The sequence below is a fragment of the Camellia sinensis genome, chromosome 8, assembly GCF_055761805.1.
Source record: "Camellia sinensis isolate YWXY chromosome 8, ASM5576180v1, whole genome shotgun sequence".
NCBI classification, from domain to species: Eukaryota; Viridiplantae; Streptophyta; class Magnoliopsida; order Ericales; family Theaceae; genus Camellia; species Camellia sinensis.
In genome coordinates this window covers 78,198,755-78,219,992 of record NC_138968.1, presented here as the reverse complement: position 1 = coordinate 78,219,992, position 21,238 = coordinate 78,198,755, and the positions used below count along the sequence as shown (strand labels likewise).

Here is a 21,238-nt window from a genome sequence, read left to right as displayed (position 1 = left end):
ACAGTTTCCTCATGCCTTTGCTGGGAAAGAAAGGCTGACGGAAGCCCTTTGGTGGCTGAGGAAGAGCTGCAAGAAAAGCAGACATTAGAAACAAATAAAGTATTGAAGACTTTAAAACAAACAAGTTAATATGGACACAGGGCTCTTACCATTGCCCTCTACAAAAACTGTTCGAGGAAGAGGGTAAAAATGGAAGTCCTCATCTGGAGCGAACTCCTAGTTCCCTGAGGTAATGAAGTAATCGTCTCCAGCTCCCTTGTTAGAGTCTGGGAGGTTGGCTACGATTTTGTATTATGTGGATCTCAGCTTGAGGTAGTAAATGTAGCCCGTGTCTTTTTTGAGGCCACACATGGTGTAACAATACTGGATATCGGCTAAGGTAACCCTAACGTTTTCTTGTTTGGCTAAGGCTATGATGCCATTAATGACTCGATAGGAGTTAATGGCAAGCTGCATTGGGTTCAACTTATAATAATGGATGATCTCACGAAAAAGGATATTGAGTGGGAGCCGAAGTCTGCACTCGATGAAAGCTACAACAGAAAGGGGCATGGAACCAACTATGGGCATGATAGAGTCTTCCTTCCCAGCCAACCTCAGATGGACGTCGGCAGGATGTTAAACTCACACGTAAAGTGATCTAACTTGGTCGGAGTGTCTACCCTATGTTTCCACATACCCATGATATCGGCCTAACTAGGAGGAATTGGGTTTCAGAATGAAGGTGTTTTAAAATGATTATTGGAACCTCGGCAAAAACCTAAAAATTTATTGGGTAAGAATTTATGAAAATAGTTTCAGTTTTTCCTAAAAAATCGTGGATTCTACAAACAAATCCCAAACCTAGATCTATGGAAACGAAGATTGAAGGCACGAATCTGGAAAACAGAAAAGCAAGAATGCGATTCAGAGTCAAGAACAGTGAAGGATCATCAAGAAACACAAGACAGATGTAACAGGCCAAGAACAGTGGCAACAGTCAACAAATGTGTGAACAGTGTGAATTCGAGACATAAAATAGGGAGAAACAAAAGCGTAAACGTGCTCAAATACATGATTCGTGAATTAAATACTTGAGCAAGAACAGCAACAGCAACAGATATATGAAGCGAAATTTCTTGAAAAGCAACAAGAAACTGAAACCAGGAGGAACGGTAACTTACCAGAAAAAGGAAGCCGATGTTGAGTTCGCCGAAGTCAGACGAACGGCAGCAGCAGAGAAGAATAGCAAGAGTCTCACCGGAGGAGGTGAATAACGGTGGTAGCAGAGCTTGAAAGCTTGGAACAATGGAAGATTTGAAAAGGCTAGAGAGAGAGAGAGCGAGCTTCTGAAACGATGTAAAGTGGAAAGGCAGGGGAAAAAAACAAGTTTTGTCAAAACTTGAAATAGCGGCAAAAAGGGCAATTAATGCGCCTGGAACAACGAATGCGTCAAACAGCGCATATAGACGCGAGACGACTTGCAAGCGCGTACGGAGTACGATCTAGTAAAAGGAAGACGCGTGACTGAAACGGTTGAGTTATTTTGCATGACAGCTCATACACGTGAAGGAGATCTTGGAATCTTTAAACCTTAAAGAGACATGTCGGCCTATATAATGATCTCGACTGAGACTTTAAACCGATGTATTGGCAGGAAGTTCTGGTATAGGTTCCATCACCTCAGAATGCCGAGGTAATAGAACCTAGGGGGCAGTTGTGGGGATATATTTTCTGAGTACCAACACGTGGCCAAGGTGACGCCGACGTGTCAGCCGAGGTGCCACGTGTCCTGGTTATGACGCCGATATGATCTCGTTTAGGCCGAGGTTATCTCCGAAGATATCGGAATCCGAGATAAGCGGATAAGACACAAGAGTCCTACAATGAGGAAGGACTTTAGCATGGATAAGGATAACACTCTTAGGGAGTTTATATCTATCTTTTGGAGAGTCCAGGATAAGCACTGAGCAGAAGTCCATTGAAGCTAGGCTTCAATGGGGACAAGGATTGAGTTAACTATAAAAGAAAGGCACCCCCGATGGGTCTAAGGTACGCAATTTATATTCTGAATAGTCAGTTTAGCACTATTGATTATCTTTGAGAGATATACTGACTTGATCGTCGGAGTGCCCCCGGGTGGACGAACCACCGCCGGAATCTTCCCTTTTTGTTACAGGTCAGCCAGGTGTCATCTATTCTGCCAGTGCTCTCCAGCTGAATACTGAGTTGGCAGTGTGATCGGAAATTCACTCACACAACTCTCAATACAAATGATAAAGCAAAATTTTTTCTAAGACTTTTCTTTATCTGTTTTTTGTATTTTTGGGTGACTTTGATTCATGACTCGTTCATAATTTCTTAGTGGATGTAACATTGGACGAGACATGTTGTAAGCACTTATATTTTGGAGTTGTTACACTTTGATTGTACCTTCACTTAGAGAATAATAACGGTTTTCAAACAGTAATTATACATCTCTTAATCTGACATGCCAACAATTTCTTACTTTTGTTAATTACATGCATTCTTATTTTATTAGTTGTAAATCTCTTAATTATTAATTAAAATTATATTGTTGGATATTTTTTTTTAACAAAATGTAATTTAACCCTTGTCAGTTGTGATTATTAAAGGCCTTATAAATGGCAATTTGTGTCTCTTCTAGTAAGCTTCACAAACCAACTAGGAAGAAGCTCGAAACAGATGCAACAATGATGTAACAACTTGTTCAAGAAGATTCTAACATGTTTCATCAATTCAGTAATCTTTTTATGATTGTAGGTATCTCATTGTAACGCCCCTAAAATAATACAAATAATCCAACTCATAAGAGAAATGATTATAATAGAATTGGTATACCTTCATATATCAAAGTTCGTTTTATAAAAGATAATACATGCAATATACAATCACAAATGTTCATCCTGAATTTATAGCATGTAATACCAGTTAACAATAACAAAATAAATACCCTACGGGTTTACATCTTTCCAAGGCACTACTTGGTTACAACAAAAGGGAGTCATAAGCGCCATACATATAAAGCCTTCGGTTTGAATAAACATTTAAACATAAAATAACAAAATAGAGTCTCCAGCTCCTAAGTCCTTCCAAGCTACGTCCTTGGAGGAATCATGTCACCGGTACCTAAAAATGGCTTCCCAAGTAGGGTGAGTCAAAGCCCAGTAAAAACAGTCTATCACGATATATGAGATTTAACTAAGATATAAGTGTCAGCTAACATTCAATATTTATGACCAACGTACAATCTTCCCATGACCATTCAGTACTAAATACTCACGTCCCAATCCATTTTTATTTATTCATTCCAAGTTAATTAGTTTCATTTCAAATCATATGCCAAGTGTATAATTTTCCAAATAACCAAACCGAGACTACAACTCAGTTGTTCTCATTTTACATAACCATCACACAAGCACTTCAGCCTTGCCATTTTGTGAAAATTTCGTCCGCAGGATCGGCACCCATGTATGCAAATGATTTCGGAACTTTCACCCTAGACACTCCGGCCAACTTAGTTTGAGTGGAGTCCATCCCCTATCTCCTCCCAAAACATGGAGTACATCCCATTTTTTTCTCCCAAAACATTATATATATACAATGTATTTGAAGTACCATCATATTCAATGACTATCAATTATACATATTCAATGCCTTAACATACCATCATGTTCAATGACATAATTAAATGATTAGTTTTGATTCACCTAATCCTCATATAATTTCTATAACAATCATAGCTATCTTCCACCGATAGCCTAATACAGTTATTTCTAAATAGATATACAATCTTTATAACAGATAATTCATCAAATTTCTATAAGTGAGTGATTTAACAAACCCAACTACACCATTCATTCATACATCCTTCCAATTTCACATTTCTCATACCAATTCTATTATTTATACAAAATAATTATTTGACACATATTATGGAAAATTTCTCCATTTTCCAAATATCAATCCAAAGGTTAAAAATCCACCATTCTAACCCAAGATAACCTCATATTCAAAATCTCATATTCATTTATAGAACACAACATAGAAATCCCTTTTCTCAATTTGAATCCAAACCCTAAATTTTCTCCAAACATCCCAAAACTCACCATTTATACATAACAACAAATAACTAGGTTAAAGATCATAACAAAGTATAGAATATCCCTACCTCAAGTGTAGAAGCCCAAAAGAGAAGAGGAGGAACTTCAAAAATGATGAAATCAAACTCTATTTGGATGTAATGGCAGCCCTTGAGGTGCTCCACCTTTTCCTCAAAGGGAGTAAAGTAGAGAGACCCTTAGATCCTAGGGTATTTTTAGAGAGAAGTCGGTTTTTAGAAAGAAAAAGAGCCGATCTAGGGTTTTTGAGTAAAAATGGGTCAAAAAATGAAAAAGAAAGTGCTGCTGCGAACTGATATAGGCGAGGCTTGCAGGAGCAAAAGAATTGTCCCTCGAGCGCAGAATACATACCTTCAAAAGTTTTACAAACACACACTGTCGCTCGAGCGCAAAAAGCTTCGCTTAAGCGAAGAACATCACCCTTCCAGAATCTCTGCAAGCCTGCAAAAATGCTGGGAGCTCACAAAGCTCGCTCAAGCGAAGAAGCAAATTTCTAGACAACAACAACTTGAACAACTAGCAACCAACCTATTCCAAACATGCCTAAGGCACTCCGAAACTCCAATTCAAAGACAAATGAGGGAAAACAAGACATGGATAACAATATTAAATCACAAAACCCAAGTTTGGAATATAACAAAGGTCGAATCAAAACCGGGAACGCTATACTCATGGACCGCCTAAAAAATTCCTCAATTAACTGTGTCCATAAGGACACGAACTAGTGTTTTGATATTAACTCCAATATTAGAGATCAGTTGTTGGAAGGTTTTCAATTTTCTCCCCACTACTTTAGTATGTATTAGACTAGTGTATGCTCCTATTTAAGTTTGGATTAATTTCACTTTTATTTTTTAAATTATCAATTTTATATATTTAGTTTTTAAAACTTTTAATTTCACTTCATGTAATTTAATCGAGACAATTGTACAATAATTGGTGAAGCCTAATTTGGTGGAGGATTGTACAAATTAGTCCAATTGGAGGAAGATTTTCAATTTGTTTTCCCCCAAAACTTCAATGGGGTGTTTGTTACAACTTTAAATAGGTAATTATAGCTTAGAAAAATGTTAGAGATCCCAAACGTTTTACCAAATGTCTCACATTGGTGTGGGACCCACACACCACTCATGTGAGATATTTGGTAGAAATTTTGGTAGAACTTTTAGGATTTCTAGCATTACTCTATAGCTTATTTAGAAATCTATATCAGACTGTTTGACACACTTTCTACATATTGCTTATTAGAGCATCGTTATCAAACTCATTAGAGTCTTCTCTTGACTATTTTATGGCACAAAATCATAGAAACACTCCATCAAACTCAATTATTGGCTAGTTACTTTAGTTAAACATCAAACCACTAGCTACATGTAGTTAGGAAAATAATACTCAACAAATAATTTTATGTAATAAAATATTTAATATATTATATTTTATTTATCATTTAATCAATTATTAAATTAATAATTAACTTGAGTGGTGAAATTACTAAACTAATGCAATTGTAATACATGAGATAAAAAAATACAATTTGATAAATTAAGAAAAATTATTTATAAATAAAATTTGAATAAAAAAAACTGAATGAGAATGATATAATTGTATTATTTTTGAAAATATAAGTTACAATAATATGTTTTAAATTAAGATGGACGGAGCATAAATTGTCACATCATTTTCTATATAAATTCAATATAATTTTTATTTTAGAATAAATTGCATTGACTTCTCTAGATATACAACAAATCAGACGTTTTGAGATAATTAAATCAATCTCTTCATTTGCAAGCTTAAAAAGATCGGAATGAATGTAGGTAGTGCTAAGGAGTTGTTTGGAATAATCTACAAAAGTCAAAAAATTATTAAAAAAGTCTAAAAGTCCATACTATTTGGGAGAAACTTGTGGAAGAAGCCTAGAGGTTATTTTGCCTTTGAATTCAACTACCCAAAAGTCAAAAGTCAATAAGGGTAGAATGGTCATTTTGATTTTACTATAATATTTTATTACACATCTTTTCGTAAAAAGTTAAAAAATTATCCCAAATATACATGTTTTTTTCTCTACTTTTTTAGCCAAAAAGTCAAAAAGTAAACTTATATAGCACATCTCAAACAACCACTAGTCTCAAAAATAAATAAAATCAAAAATATATATTTTAATATAAAAAAGATGACAACAATCATTTTCTTATCCACAAGACTAAACAATTATTATGGAGAAAAACAGATTGAGTATTACGTAAATTAAAACCTTAAAAGAGTCTAATATAATATGCAAACTTATGAAATTTATTGTATTTTTTAAAATTTTAAGATATGTGATTTTATATCATTATCCTAAATGTGATCATTCATTATTTTAATTCTCTATTGAATATTAAATTTGGAATTGAAAAAACTAAAATAACAATAAAATAAAGTAATAGAGTTTATTAGAGAATGTATTTGAAAAGTTGATTAGTTAAAATAAAAATAAAATAAAATAAAATCTAATTTAAATAAGTTGAAAACAATTGATTATCTAGAAATTGAGGAAAAAATATTTTTAACTTTTACTTTCTTGTTATCAACTTTTACCTTTCAATAATCCAATTCTGGATAAATATATTTTAATAACCAACTACATAATGATGCTAGCGGAAATCTATATCCAGACTATTGTATGCTACTATTTAAATTTGGATTAATTTGATAAAAATGATTTTAAAATTTGAACAATTTAATCTTGTAACTAAACATCTATTATATTGGTTGTGAGGTGTAATTTGTTCAAAATATTAAGAAAAATAAATGTTGAGTTGTATGATTTAAATTGTTCAAATTTTAAAATCATTTTTTTACCATCAAACCAAGCTTTTAACGGTTACTAATTTGTACAGTGGCCTTCAATTGGATCAAATTAAAAAAAAAAGAAAAAGAAAATGGGGAACTACTTGTAGGTAGGGAGTGGGAAAAAAATTATCAATATATGAGGGGTGTAAGTGTGTCTTTGATGGGGTGCAAATGAAAGACTGTGGAGGTCATGTATTAGTAATTAGTTTTTCCTTCTGTCATCTACATATAGTTCTCCCAAAAAAATATTAGAGATTAAATGTTGAAGATACACCACCAGCTAGCTTAGCTAGCCTAGGTTGCAGTCGTAGCTCCAAGCTACAGCTCCTACTACAGCTTCAACCTCAGCTATTAGCTTAGATATTTTGAAAAGATATTTTGTAGAATTAGTTAGGAGTTAGTTGTAGTGGTTGTTAGTTTGTTAGGGTCATTATATTGTATATAAACATAAGTGATGTACGTACTTGTGATTGATTGTGAATGAAAGAGTTTGATTACGAACTTCTTTTTGGTATTAGAGCCATAGAAGCTCTATCGAGCAACTGATCCATGGCAACATCACTTTCTTATTTTCTTCCTTCAAATCTGACATTACTGATCTCTAATCTGTCATCCTTTGTTACAGTGAAGCTCGATGAAACAAATTTCATCATCTGGCAATCTTAGCTCTCGAATGTTCTTCGAGCAACCAATCTACTTGGTTATGTTGATGGCTCAATCACATATCCTTAATCTACAATCATTAATTCAACAGGGAGTTCAGTGCCTAATCCTGATTTTCTTCAATGGACTATGATTGATGCACATTTGTTAAGTTGCATCATTGCAACTCTTACACCATCGATTTATGCATCTATTCTGCAATTTCATCACTGTTTAGAGGTATGGACATCTCTGCAAAAAATATTTACGACCTTATCTCGTTCGCATGTTCATCAATTAAAAAATAAACTAAATAGTGTTGCTAAGAAATCAGATACAATGGAAGAATATATGTCCAAAATCAAAGTCATAGTTAGTAAGTTAGCTTTGGCCTCTATTATCATTGATGATGAGGATCTGGTCCTCATTACTTTGAATGGTCTTCCTTCAGAGTATGATGGTTTTTCCACTACAATCCGTGCTAGACCAGAGGTCATTACTATGGATAATCTCTCATCCTTGCTATGTTCGGAGGCTCTTCATTTAGATTTGAAGAATAAACAATCTGCAGGATCAACTATAGCTTTTTCTATAGTTAAAGGATCTGACAATTCACGAGCTCAGTCTTTTAATCAAACTCGTAGTCGATCTTATTCTAGAGGAGAAAGAGGTAGTCGTACTCAAGGATCTTATAGAGGGTATGGATATAGAGGATATGAAGGATCTTACAGAGGTTTTGGAGGTGTTAGATTTCAAGGCCAAGGATCAAGAGTTTCTAATCAATTCTATTAGATTTGTGGAGGTTCTTGTCATTCTGCCTTAGACTGCTGGCATCGTATGGATCCACAATACTCTTCATTTTAGCCACAGTCTTCTCAAACAAGCAACTTCAGTTCTCAGTCACCATCAAGACCTTTTGTTACTGCTTCCAATGCTTCTATGTCTCCAGCCTCATCATCTGCTCCAAGTCCAAGGTTATTGGATTCTGCAGCTATAGATCATATGACCAATGATCTTAGCCAACTCAGTTGTTATCAGCCTTATCAAGGATCAGATCAAATTACTATAGGATATAGTAACTCTATTCCTATACAACATACTGGTAAAGGTCTTCTTTCCACTCCTCATCATCTTTTAAGCTTAACAATGTGCCTCATATAGATTCTTTATTATCTAATCTGGTCTCTGTTCGCAAATTGGCTCAAGATAACAATTGCATTATCAGTTTTGATGATACTCATTTTGTGATTCAGGACAAGGTTACGAAGAGAATTCTTCACAAAGGCTCTGATCTGCATGGATTATACCATTTCTTTTCCACTGCTAACTCACCTGCTCTCACTCCTCATTCTGCAGCCACACACACAAGTTTCACATCTCAAGTGCATTCTAGTTCTTTTGTTGTTAGTATTATATGGCATAATAGGTTAGGCCATCCTAGTAGTTTGAAATTCAAGCACCTTAGGCCTCATTTGCATCTTAAAATCCTGCTTATGTTCAGGTTCATGACTGTGTTGATTGTTGTGTTGCCAAGAGTCACAAATTACCTTTTTCATTGTCTAATTTCACTGTTAATAAACCTTTTGTTTTAATACACAGTGATGTTTGGGGCCCCTTTTCGTCCATTTCTGGTTACAAATGCTATGTTCTCTTTGTAGATGATTTTAGTAGATTCACATGGTTGTATCCATTAGCTTACAAGAGTGAAGTATATGATAAGTTTCTTGAATTCAAAGCTTATGTAGAAAAACAATTTTCTACATCTCTTCAGATTCTTGAAACTGATGGTGGCACAGAGTTTTTTAATAATAAAATGAAGCAATTTACTGTTTCTCAAGGTATTGTGCATCAACACTCATGTCCCTATACACCATCTCAGAATGGTGTGGCTGAAAGAAAGCACAGACACCTCACTAAAATTGCAATTGCTTTACTTTATCACTCACTTGTTCCTCTTCATTACTGGTTTGATGCCATTGCTTGTGCCACTTATCTTATAAATAGACTGCCTTCTTCCAAATTGGCATACAAAACTCCTTTTGAAACTCTCTTTCATAGCACTTCAGATTTTTCTATTCTTAAGGTGTTTGTTTGTCAGTGTTTCCCTTTGCTTAAACCTTGTATTTCTACCAAATTGCAACCTAAATCTGTTGAGTGTGTTTTCTTAGGCTATCATCCTTTTGCTAAAGGTTACAGGTGCCTTGATCCCAAAATTGGCACCATTTACCTTTCTATACATGTGTTGTTCAATGAACAAGTTTTTCTTTTTGCTCACTTGTCTTCTTCCTCTTTTCCTTCTTCCTCTCAGTTACCTTCTCTTCAGTCTTTTTTCCGAGACTCTCCTTTTCCATCTTCCTCTACTATTAAACATCATTCTTCTTCTTTCAGCACTCCTACTTCTTCTGCTGCTACTCTTAGTCCTTCTTTATCTCAGTCCCAGTCTTTTTCATCTCAGTCACAGTCTTCTTTACCTTTTATTACTTCTCCTCCTCAGCCTTCTATTCCTATTGAATCTATTTCCATTCAATTACCTATACCTGTTCTCTCTTCTGTCATTCCTTCAGTTCCTTCTCTTTCTAACTGCCATCCTATGGTTGCTAGATCTAAAGCTGCTTTGTCTACTGTTAAGCTACCTGTATCTTCTTCATATACTAATATTGAGCCTCCTACTCATAAGGAAGCTTTACTTACCCTTATTTGGAAGCAAGCTATGCTTGAGGAGTTCCAAGCTTTGCAAAACCAACACACCTGGTCTTTGGTTTCTCTTCCTCAAGGCAAGATTGCCATAGGTTGCAAGTAAGTGTTCAAAATCAAATGCAATTCAGATGGAACAGTGGCTAGGCATAAAGCTAGATTGGTTGCTAAAGGTTATCTCCAACAGGAGGTGATTGATTTTCAAGAAACTTTTAGCCCAGTTGCTAAATTACCAACAATTCGTGTACTGTTATGTCTTGCTTTTCATCACAGTTGGCCTATCAAGCAATTAGATATTTCTAATGTCTTTCTTCATGGGATCTTAGAAGAGGAGGTTTACATGTTGCAACCACCAGGGTTTGAAGATCAGTCTCCTAATCAGTCTCCTAATTCTTAGATTGTTTGCAAACTTCATAAGGACTTGTATGGTCTTAAACAAGCCCCAAGAGCTTGGTACTCCATATTCTCCTCTTTTTTGTTGTCTCAAGGATTCAAGAACAGTAAATGTGACTCTTCTCTGTTTATTAAAAAGACTGGTTCTGTCTTTCTTGCCTTACTTGTTTATGTTGATGATATATTGATCACTGGTAATGATGATACACATATTCAAGCTCTTATTACTCAGATGCATTAAGTTTTTTCAATGAAGGAGTTTGGTTCTATTTTCGATTTTCTTGGCATCTCAGTTGATACCTCTGGTTCCACTACTGTTCTATCTCAAAAGAAGTATGTTTAGGATATTCTTCTTAAAGCTGGTATGCTAGACTGTAGAGCTTGCTCATCTCCTATCTCTGTCAAGCCTGGTCTGCCTGCCCATTCAGATGAGCCCTTTGCCAATCCATCTGTCTATAGAAGCATAGTTGGAGCCTTACAATATTTGACAATTACTAGACCTGATATCTCATTTGCTATGAATCAATTGTGTCAACATATGCATAATCCCACTGTTGGACACTATGCTGGTGTAAAGAGGTTGCTCAGATTCATTAAGGGCACCATTTCTCATGGTCTTACCTATCACCCCAGCTCATTTGATCTTTATGCTTCTTTTGACTCCAATTGGGCTGGAGACTATGTTGACAGAAAATCTACCTTAGGGTATTTTGTATTTCTAGGATCCAATCTCATTTCTTGGTCCTATAAAAAGCAAGCCACTATCTCTCGATCCTCTACTGAAGCAGAGTACAAATCTTTAGCTCATATAGCAGCAAAGCTTGCTTGGCTTCGTATGTTGCTTCAGGATTTTTCCATTGTCCCTCCTACAGTTCCTCTTCTCTGGTGTGACAATGTATCTGCTATAGCTCTGGCTTCTAACCCTATCTTCCATCCCAAATCTAAGCATATAGAAGTTGATTGTCATTTTGTTGGAGATCGAGTGTTTGCTAAACAGCTTGTATTGTACTACATTCCTACCATTGATCAGCTGGCAGATATCTTCACTAAACCTTTATCTGTCTCCAGATTTTCCTATCTTAAAGACAAGTTCATGTTGGTTTCTCCCTCTATCAGCTTGCGGGGGAATGTTGAAGATACACCACCGGCTAGCTTAGCTGCTAGCTCAGCTAGCCTAGGTTACAGTCGTAGCTCCAAGCTACAGCTCCTGCCACAGTTTCAACCTCAGCTATCAGCTTAGATATTTTGAAAAGATATTTTGTAGAATTAGTTAGTAGTTAGTTGTAGTGGTTGTTAGTTTGTTAGAGTCATTATATTGTATATAAATATAAGTGATGTACGTACTTGTGATTGATTGTGAATGAAAGAGTTTGATTGCAAACTTCTTTATTAAATAAGTAAATTTGATAGTTTAGAGAATAAAAATAAATTAACCCTTAAAGTTTTGTACACTCAAGGTCCATTTTCTGAAATTGTTAGGCTAATAATAAGTTTAAGTCTTTTTTGGATCAAAATGGCATTATTTGTCCAAACTATTTGTTCAAAAATTTAACTAGCTGTCTATTTGTTCAAATGCACTTTGGAGTGTTTTGGAAAGATAGTTAAACGTTGTTTTTTGAATTTTTTTGACTTTTTTGTGAGAGATGAAAGTAGGTTAAAAGCTAAGAAGTGACTTTTAACTCACTTTCTAAAATAACCCTTATATCTTTAAATGTATACACATATCATCTATCTGTCCAATTAAGTGTTACTAGTTACCATTTGTTTTTTTGTTACAGGAAAATCCTTCCTACTCTCCCGCAGGTCCAAGACAGTGCCCCTTTGTAGAGATCACCAAGGTGTCCTGTTAGCCGCTCCGAGCGAGGAGACTATAACCTGGGAACTTGCCCCGACCTCCCAAGACAAGCTTCGCTTAAGTCAAGACTTGCACAACGGGGGAGTATTGAACCCACACCAAGTGCTAGTTAGACAACTTGAGGTTCAACCTCCTAACCAACTGTGCTACGCCTAGAAGATTGGCCCACGAGATATTTGAACTCATGACCTGGGGCCTTAATCCCTATATTCTGACCACAAGGCCTTAATCCCCTCGTTACCATTGCTGACTGCCACTATTGACCATTGTCCATCAACAATTTTTTTTGAGAACTTTTTAAAACACGTCCTTACAAAATAAGGTTCATCCTAATGCCTAATACACCATTCAACTTGGATTTATGGCAATTTTTCTTAACAATTTTATGTAAGTTTATTTTGAAAAAATATATGTATATATAATAATAATTTAACCATAAATAAAAAATGGCAGTGGCTTGCTATTGGACTCGTGGGGTTCATTACGGATTTCGTTTCGATAATCCGAATCGATCAATGTGTAGAACTCGTCGAGTATTATATGTTTGTAAAAAATAATATTGATCGGATATCGATAGCTATCTCATCGGATTAGTTTTCCGTCAACTGTTTATTTTTTCACCGTTCACATTTTTTATACAAAACTAATTTGATCACGTAACTATCAATATCCGATTAACGTAATTATTTACAAAGAAATATAAAACTCAATAAGTTATACGCATTAAGTTATTCAAATTACCATAATAGGATCCAGCACCTTCCGGTAGGGGTGCAACTCGGGCGGGTTCGGTCGGGTTGGGGGTCTGCCCAAGCCCGACCCGAATTGTATTTGGCACTGCCCAAGCCCGCCCAAGCCCGACCATGAACCCGAACATTGTTGCCCAAGCCCGGCCCAAGCTTTGTATTTTGAACTCGGGTTGCCCGAATTGCCCGAGTTCAGAAACCTGTAGGTAGATCTAAGGGTAGACATAAAAGATGCTAATCTAATGGTAGAAAACTAACCAAAAAAAATAAAAAATAAAAATTAAGACTAACTCTTTTACTTAATAGAAGACTAGCCAAAAATAAAAATAAAAATAAAAATTAAGACTAACTCTTTTACTTAATTTATATATATTACATAATTTATTAAATTATATATATATATTATATATTATATATTATATAATTTATATAATATATTAAATTGAATTCGGGTTCGGGTTGCTCGGGTTGGCCATTGGTTCTGCCCAAGCCCGGCCCGAATTGCAATTCGGGCATCAAAAATCTGCCCAAGCCCGTCCAGATTACAAGATATAGTTGCCCAAGTCCTAAAAAAACTCGGGCTGAGCTCGGGTTGCTCGGGTTGAACCCGCCCGAATTGCACCCCTACCTTCCGGTCCGATCTGGGACCGGAGATAAGCCAGGCCCATAAAAAATTGAGAGAAAATATTTTGAAAAACAATTTCCCGGAGAGCAAAAATGCCTAGCTTGGCTGGAAATGGGCCAGCAGTGTAAAGCGCACACTAGCCACACACAAAAGCGTAAGCTTCAAGTCCGCCAAAAATCACCTCCTGTTCATCATCAATCCTCGTACGTCCTGCTAATTTTTTTGTTGTTCACTTCCCCAACCTAATCTAGGGTTTCAGAGAGAGAGCTGTTTTTTGCGATCCGATGTCGCCTTCGTGTGCCACTGTAATTCATACAGCAAGAACAGAGCTATTCACTACTCTCGGGAACAGATTTATTGCTCCTGTGAAAACTCATCATCATCATCATAGTATGTATGCTTCTCTAAATCCCTATTATTTCCTTATCAATCTCTGAACTGAGTGTTGTTTACATTTGCAAGTTGCCATTTTAGTTGGCTATTTAACTTTTTTTACTATATTAGTCTGGCTAAATAGTTTGTGTTTGGGAATTTGGTTGATTATTTTTTGGTTGTTGATTTGATGACTGTTTGACAAAAGTGAAATGATTATGATTTGATATGAAATTTTATCTTATTAATTAGCATATTTTGTCTTTGAGTTTAGTCCATCCTTATTCCCAAACACCCCTTACTATTAATCTCTCTCTCTCTCTCTCTCTCTCTCTCTTAAGGAAGCACATGCAAATTGAATAGGAGGGGCTTTGCATTCACAGGAATTGTCGCTGCTGGAACTTCAGTCATGCCCTCTTCTTTGGTTGCTGAACCTGCTCAAGGTTAGTTTAGCAACTACTCCTATTTATTATATACTGTGTAGAGTGTGTAGATATATTGTATTGTATTGATTGTTGTATTCAAATTATTGAAAGTAGTTGAATGCATAGGTTAGAGCATAATTTGGTATTGTCTAATATTTCGTGAACTTCCTTGTACATGCTAGAGCATATCTTTACTGAGAATTATTACCGGCCTATTATACTGAATTGTTAGATTTTGTGGCAAGTAAATGTAGGAATAATCTCTTATGTGTACGGTGTGAAACACGTAATCATTGCGTCAAATATATTACCAAATTATATATAAAAAAAATATGAGTTGAACTTCATGTAAATTGTTTGGGTAAAACCAAACCAACCTATACAGATGTAGAAAACTTACAAACAGATTGTAAAATCTGGAAACAAACCAAATGTGATCGAAGTTTGTGTTGGACACAATTTCCTTAAGACAAATTCATCCCCCGCTATAGTGCTCACGAGTTTGTATCAGACGTTCGTCTCCCAGGATACAACGATCAAACCTTGCAGAAGCAGCACACCCGCAGCAAGTCTGGCGAACCTTATTGTGTAGAATTCTCTTACAGAAAAGACAGACTGCATAAGGAAAGAAACACAAGATGAATTCCATGCAAAATAAATGCAATAGGGGGCCTATTTATATATGAATTCCATGCAAAATAAATGCAATAGGGGGCCTATTTATATAGGTGAATTGGTTGCTCTTCAAATGGTCGTGGTGATTTTTCAAAAGAGTCACTTCTTTTCCATAAAAAGGCGTAACTAAAAAAAATAATTGTTTTTTACAAAAGAATTCGAATTCTGTATTGAATAATCTTGTTTAATTTTGACTCAAAAAATTAACGAATTTATCTAAATAAAATCAAATTTTAAATTAAATAAATTTTGTCTTAAAATCATTCTCAAATGGTGTACTTTGGAGTCAATTTCTCATTCACCTATTAATGGTTTCCAAACCATTTTTCCAACGGCAATAATCTTGGAACTCTTTCCTTTCTTTTTGAGGAAGCTGTCCATCTAACCAGATTACAATGGCAGCATGGGATTGTTGAAATTTGGGTAACCGTTAATATAAATAATCAAAAAATAAAATAAACAAATAATATGCGTGACTCAAGTAAGACAGTAACTGGAAATCGATGATAAATATAAGAGTTAGGAAAATAGTCCGTGAGTTTGTAATAAGCATGATAAGTAGTTGTCCTAAAGCTATACCTCCCTCCCTCCCTTCATCAGGGGCAGCCCGACCCTTTTGGGGCCTAGAGCAAAATTTTAAACTAAGGCTTTTTGACATTTAAATATTAATTGTAAATTTTTCATGTTTTATTTTTCATCTAAAATAAAATTTTATTATTTTGTCAAAGCAAAATTACTAATTAAGCTTTTGTAATCAAGTTTTTCTATCATATCTTTTTCAATTGATAAAATGGCTAATGCATTCAATTTTTAATTAATTTTTTTATTTTATTTTTTATGTGTGACATAGTCCATCTTTAAAGTAGAATTTTATTAATTTTAATATTGAAAAACATTTTTTCTGCAGAAATGCAGTTAAGAATATTGTTAATAATATTTTGTAAGCAATGCATGCATTAGGAAAGGAATCTAGTTTCTTTTTTTAACAATTTATTATGTCAATGGTGTGTTTTTATTTTTTCCCATTTGTATAATTTTATTTTTTATTTTTTTTTGAAACTTTTAGTTCTGAAAACAAATCTAAACGATCAACATCATAAAATCATCATGTTTATGGACATTGGAGAAAAAATGGGGCCTTCTCCAAGGTATGACAGAGTGTCTAACACTATATATATTATGCAGGTTTTAGTAGACAAGGTAAGACAGAGCGTCTGACACATGCATGTTTGGTGACAGATGAGATGTCGAGTCTATTTTGAAATGTGCAAAATATATAGAAAATAATATAATACTTTGTATGTAATATGAAGAAGACAATGTAGAGAATGGTGTGAAACAAATATGATGCATGTAATATTACAAGATATCTAATTTAAAATGAACACACCATTTATTTTAAAATTACGCACCTTTTAAAATACATCTGTTTAAATTAGAAAGTATAAGTTTTGGATTTTTAAAATTTATAAATTTTGTTCCAATAGGTAGCAACTGAATGGTAAAACCTTGGCCTAATTACCTTGGGGTTATGGGTTCAAGTCACGGGACAACCACTTTGTGCATTATGTCAAAGATTAGGTGTGTATCCAATCTTTCCCCTCCCAAACACACATTAATGTGTACCAATTGGGTATTGTTTTAGGTAGCAACTGAATGGGATGATGCAGACTCTTTTAGCTGGAAAACTCTCTTGGTAATCTGAGGATCCCCCTTCATCCAAGTTGGAAAAGGCTACTCCTTGCTTTGTGGTTTATAGTTTCCTTCGGGAAAATAAAATATGAAAAAGAATTACCAAAGCAAAACAACACCAAAACAAACCCACTCAATTGTTAGGTAGGGTCGTGTCCCAATTAGGTAGGGTCTTCTGCATGTATCTATCTAACTTAAATATTAGGTTCATTAGCCTCTGATTTAATTTGAGAACAAATGGATATCCCCACTATCCCAAAATTTCTTACTAAATTAACGCAAGTCAATTTTATTTTACATGTTGACTGTAGAGTATGCACAAAACCTTAAAATATGTAATGCAGTACGTAGTATGTGTCATCTGTTCAAGGTAAATCATTCTGTTAATAGAATTACAAACTGGTGTGATACTTGAACATGCCATGGCTGCAAATCACTATCTTTTCATTTTATTTCCTAGCTGAAGTTACTTACCTATATGTATCAAACAGGTTAATACTGGATTTTGTAATTTCTACTTTATCATATATTGGTTTTGAGCAAGTTTCTGAAGATAAGTTGCTTACTACATGGATCTTGGTTGAAATGGTCATCTCATAGGTTTGGAGAAATTACCGTTCAGGCCAGAGGGTTATGATTTTTGGACATGGAGAGGTCACAAAATACATTATGTACAACAAGGAGAAGGGATTCCAATCCTTCTTATTCATGGATTTGGTGCTTCTGCATTTCATTGGAGGTTTCCCCTTCTCTCTCTTTCTCTCTCTCCCTCTCTCTCTCTCTCTCTCTCTCTCTATTGTGTGTATGTTCATATTCTAATTCTCTTTCAGGATCTACCATTGACTTATAATTTCATTTATCCTTGCATGCATTATTGGTTAAAATGTCAAGGGATTCTAGCCTAATGTTTATGATTTTGATTTTTGTTGGAATAAAAAATAGATCATTCATCACATGTCATCGGAGTACATCTGTTCTTACTGCCAATTTAAAGGACTAGAGCCCCCAGTGGATAATGTGATTCTTGTAGAACTTGTTCTTTTAGGTATAGACCCTTTAAATTTTGTTAACTGTTAATCTAGACAATTTCTGGTTGGACTGTAAATGTTCTCATCACCTAATGAAGCTAAACAATAATGATATTCAATTGGATTTGATGCAAGTCATATTGCCTAAAACTTTACTCTGAAGTTCTTTCTCTTTCCATTTGTTTAGGTACAACATACCAGAATTGGCTAAAAAATACAAGGTTTATGCTATAGACTTGCTAGGCTTTGGTTGGAGTGAGAAAGCAATTATTGAGTATGATGCCTTGGTGTGGAGGGATCAAGTCGTGGATTTCTTAAAGGAGATTGTGAAAGAACCAGCAATTTTAGTTGGAAACAGGTAAGTAATTACTAATGAATTGATCTTCATCTTTTTATGCAAAGATGATTTAATTTGTGACCACTAACTCATTGGTAATTTTCAGCCTCGGAGGATTTACAGCTTTGGTGACAGCAGCAGGGTTGCCTGAGCAAGTTGCTGGAGTTGCATTATTAAACTCTGCAGGCCAATTTGGAAATCCAAATGCGGAAACCAATGAATCTGAAGAAAGTGTCGCACAGAAGTTTATTCTAAAGCCATTGAAGACAATTTTTCAGCGTGTAGTTCTTGGATTTTTGTTCTGGCAAGCCAAGCAACCTGCCCGCATTGAATCCGTCCTGAAGAGCGTATGTTCAAGTCCTCAATTGAACTTGAGCTTCTTTTCCTATTCTTTTTAAAGGTTTAGCTAGTACTTGAGTGGCTTAGAAATCATCACTGAAGGGTAAGTAGGACAATATTTAGGTCTAGTTTTTGTTATACTTTACCTAGGAATAAGATCCCTGGGTAACATTGATTGAATGCATTGTATGAACCTAAATAGGCAGAGACTGTTATCTTTTCAAGTTGGCCATTCAATTAATAGGAGATTAACCATATAAGAACTAGTAGAGGGCAAATGTTTAATGCTGCCTGTAAACCACATGGTGCCACAGGAAACGTGATGGTTTTTTCCACCTTCCATCCTGTTTCAAATTAACTCGTGCTCCGTTTTTTTGGGCCAAAATGCATTTTTTTCAATGGAAAACATTTTACAGAAAACGTTTTTGTATGTTTGGTTGCATCCTTAAAACTAATGTACTAATGGTTATTTTAGGGTAGTGGCATTGGTGGTAAGACTTTAGTGGGAAACATTTTCCGCCTAAATAAGCTTGTTTTCCATTGACTTCTGTTTTCTGTTGAACCAAACGCCAGAAATGCGGGAAATTTGTCCAGTATCAAACTTTGCTTTACTGTTTAGTTGAGCTTCCTGAAAGCACAAAGTTTGTGCCTCAGTTATCTAGAAATATCTGTGACTTTAAATATCAAACAAGAGTGGTAAACTTATTCACTTTTATATTTCAGGTATATGTTAATTCCTCCAATGTGGACGACTATCTTGTGGAATCAATAACCAGGCCAGCTGAAGACCCCAATGCCGGAGAAGTTTATTACAGGTATGGATGTAGCCATGAAGGGTGTGTTCTTACATTCTGCTTTGAAATTAAAAATTCCTCCATTTGCTTCCTGGAGCTATAAGAAATTGAGTTAGAAAACTACAATTGACCAGGTCTCACTTTCTTTCACAATGAAAATATCAGAAATCTGCTGATCAGTGTAGTACAGATCTTCCTTTGGTTCCCCATGCTTCTCTCTTGTGGGGATCATTTTTACTATTGATATCCTTTGAATGATTAAAAAATTAAGGCTGTGTTAAATTTGTGGATTTGAAATGGAAGGATTTTTCACTATTCATTCAAGGAGAATAACTCAAATTTTAGATTTGATAGTTTAGATGTTTAATTTGAGACAGCTCTGTCGTGATGGATTAAAAGTAACTAGTTATTTGAAATCCTTAACGGTAAGGGTTGTTTTACAAAAAAAAAACAAAAAATCCTTATGTAGTTTCTCAATCCATCCATAATAGCTTAATCTCCTATATTTTTATAAAATTTAAACTCAGATCCCTTCTTTTGAAATCCATCCATCCATACGGAGCCTAACTGTTTGTGCTGAACTGCTTCAGCTTAGAATTTAGGCAGTCTGAACATGAAAGTGGTTCTCACCAGCAGTTGTATTCTGATCCTCCAACCAACTGTTGGTTGGTTTTCCATATAAAAATTACAGTGCTGTCTGAGATCATTGACAATCTCAGTTCGCTCCCTTCTATGTTTAACTAAACAGCCTCTGGAAATGTTCTTGAAACGTATTCCTTCAAATCTATTCACTTACTCTCTTTTTGTGTGTGTTTGATGATAAATGCCATCTTGGTTAATTGCAGATTAATGACACGATTCATGTTGAATCAGAGCAAATACACACTTGACAGTGTCTTGAGCAAACTCACTTGCCCACTGTTGCTGCTTTGGGGTGACTTAGATCCGTGGGTGGGTCCAGCCAAGGCCATTCGGATCAAAGAGTTCTATCCAAACACAACAATTGTTAACCTACAGGCCGGGCATTGCCCACACGATGAAGTTCCAGAGCTTGCCAATAAGGCTTTACTAGATTGGTTGTCTACTTTGCCCTCTGCATCCACTCCCCAGACACAGACAGTGTGAACTTGTCCCGACTCCATAGAGCCTTACTGCACCCGAGATCTGCATTGAGCTTATTTAATTAATCATAGAACTTCATTAGTAGGGAAACTCTCCTATTCTTTTGAGTGAATAGGTATACAGTAACAGTGGAAGTTTCATTCAATACAATAGAGATTTTTGTAAACTTTTTTATTTATTGCATTTGAAAACTTTTCACTCTCTTGGCTTGGCAATTTAAGGTAATACACCTTCACTAGAAGAAGCTCCCTCTTTTCAAAAGAAATAATAATAGAATAATTTCATGGTCTGATCTTGCAAATACAACTTAAATGATGTGTTTTCTGTTCTACAAGTGCACAACACAAGCATCATCATGCTTAATATGACCCTGCCATCTAGCAAGGAAAGATTTGGACTTAAATTCCCATTGGATCCTATTTTATCATTTCATTTTACTTGCCTGAATAAAATAAATAAAAAAATCAGCTTGATTTAGAGGACAAGGTCTTTGCTGCACCATAGTACTATAGCTTTGCTAATTTGATGACCCATTTTACACTT

General features: G+C 35.2%; 1 protein-coding gene across 1 annotated transcript; it reads left to right on the top strand.

Moving 5' to 3' along the window:
- Positions 1-13,963: 13,963 nt before the first annotated feature.
- LOC114307629 (alpha/beta-Hydrolases superfamily protein) lies at positions 13,964-20,896 on the top strand. The gene is made up of 7 exons (XM_028253031.2): positions 13,964-14,301; positions 14,625-14,726; positions 17,676-17,814; positions 18,291-18,461; positions 18,547-18,787; positions 19,503-19,594; positions 20,419-20,896. Exons 1-7 carry the CDS (start codon positions 14,196-14,198, stop codon positions 20,696-20,698), a joined length of 1,131 nt encoding a protein of 376 aa, XP_028108832.2. The 5' UTR covers positions 13,964-14,195; the 3' UTR covers positions 20,699-20,896.
- The last annotated feature ends 342 nt before the right edge of the window (positions 20,897-21,238 follow it).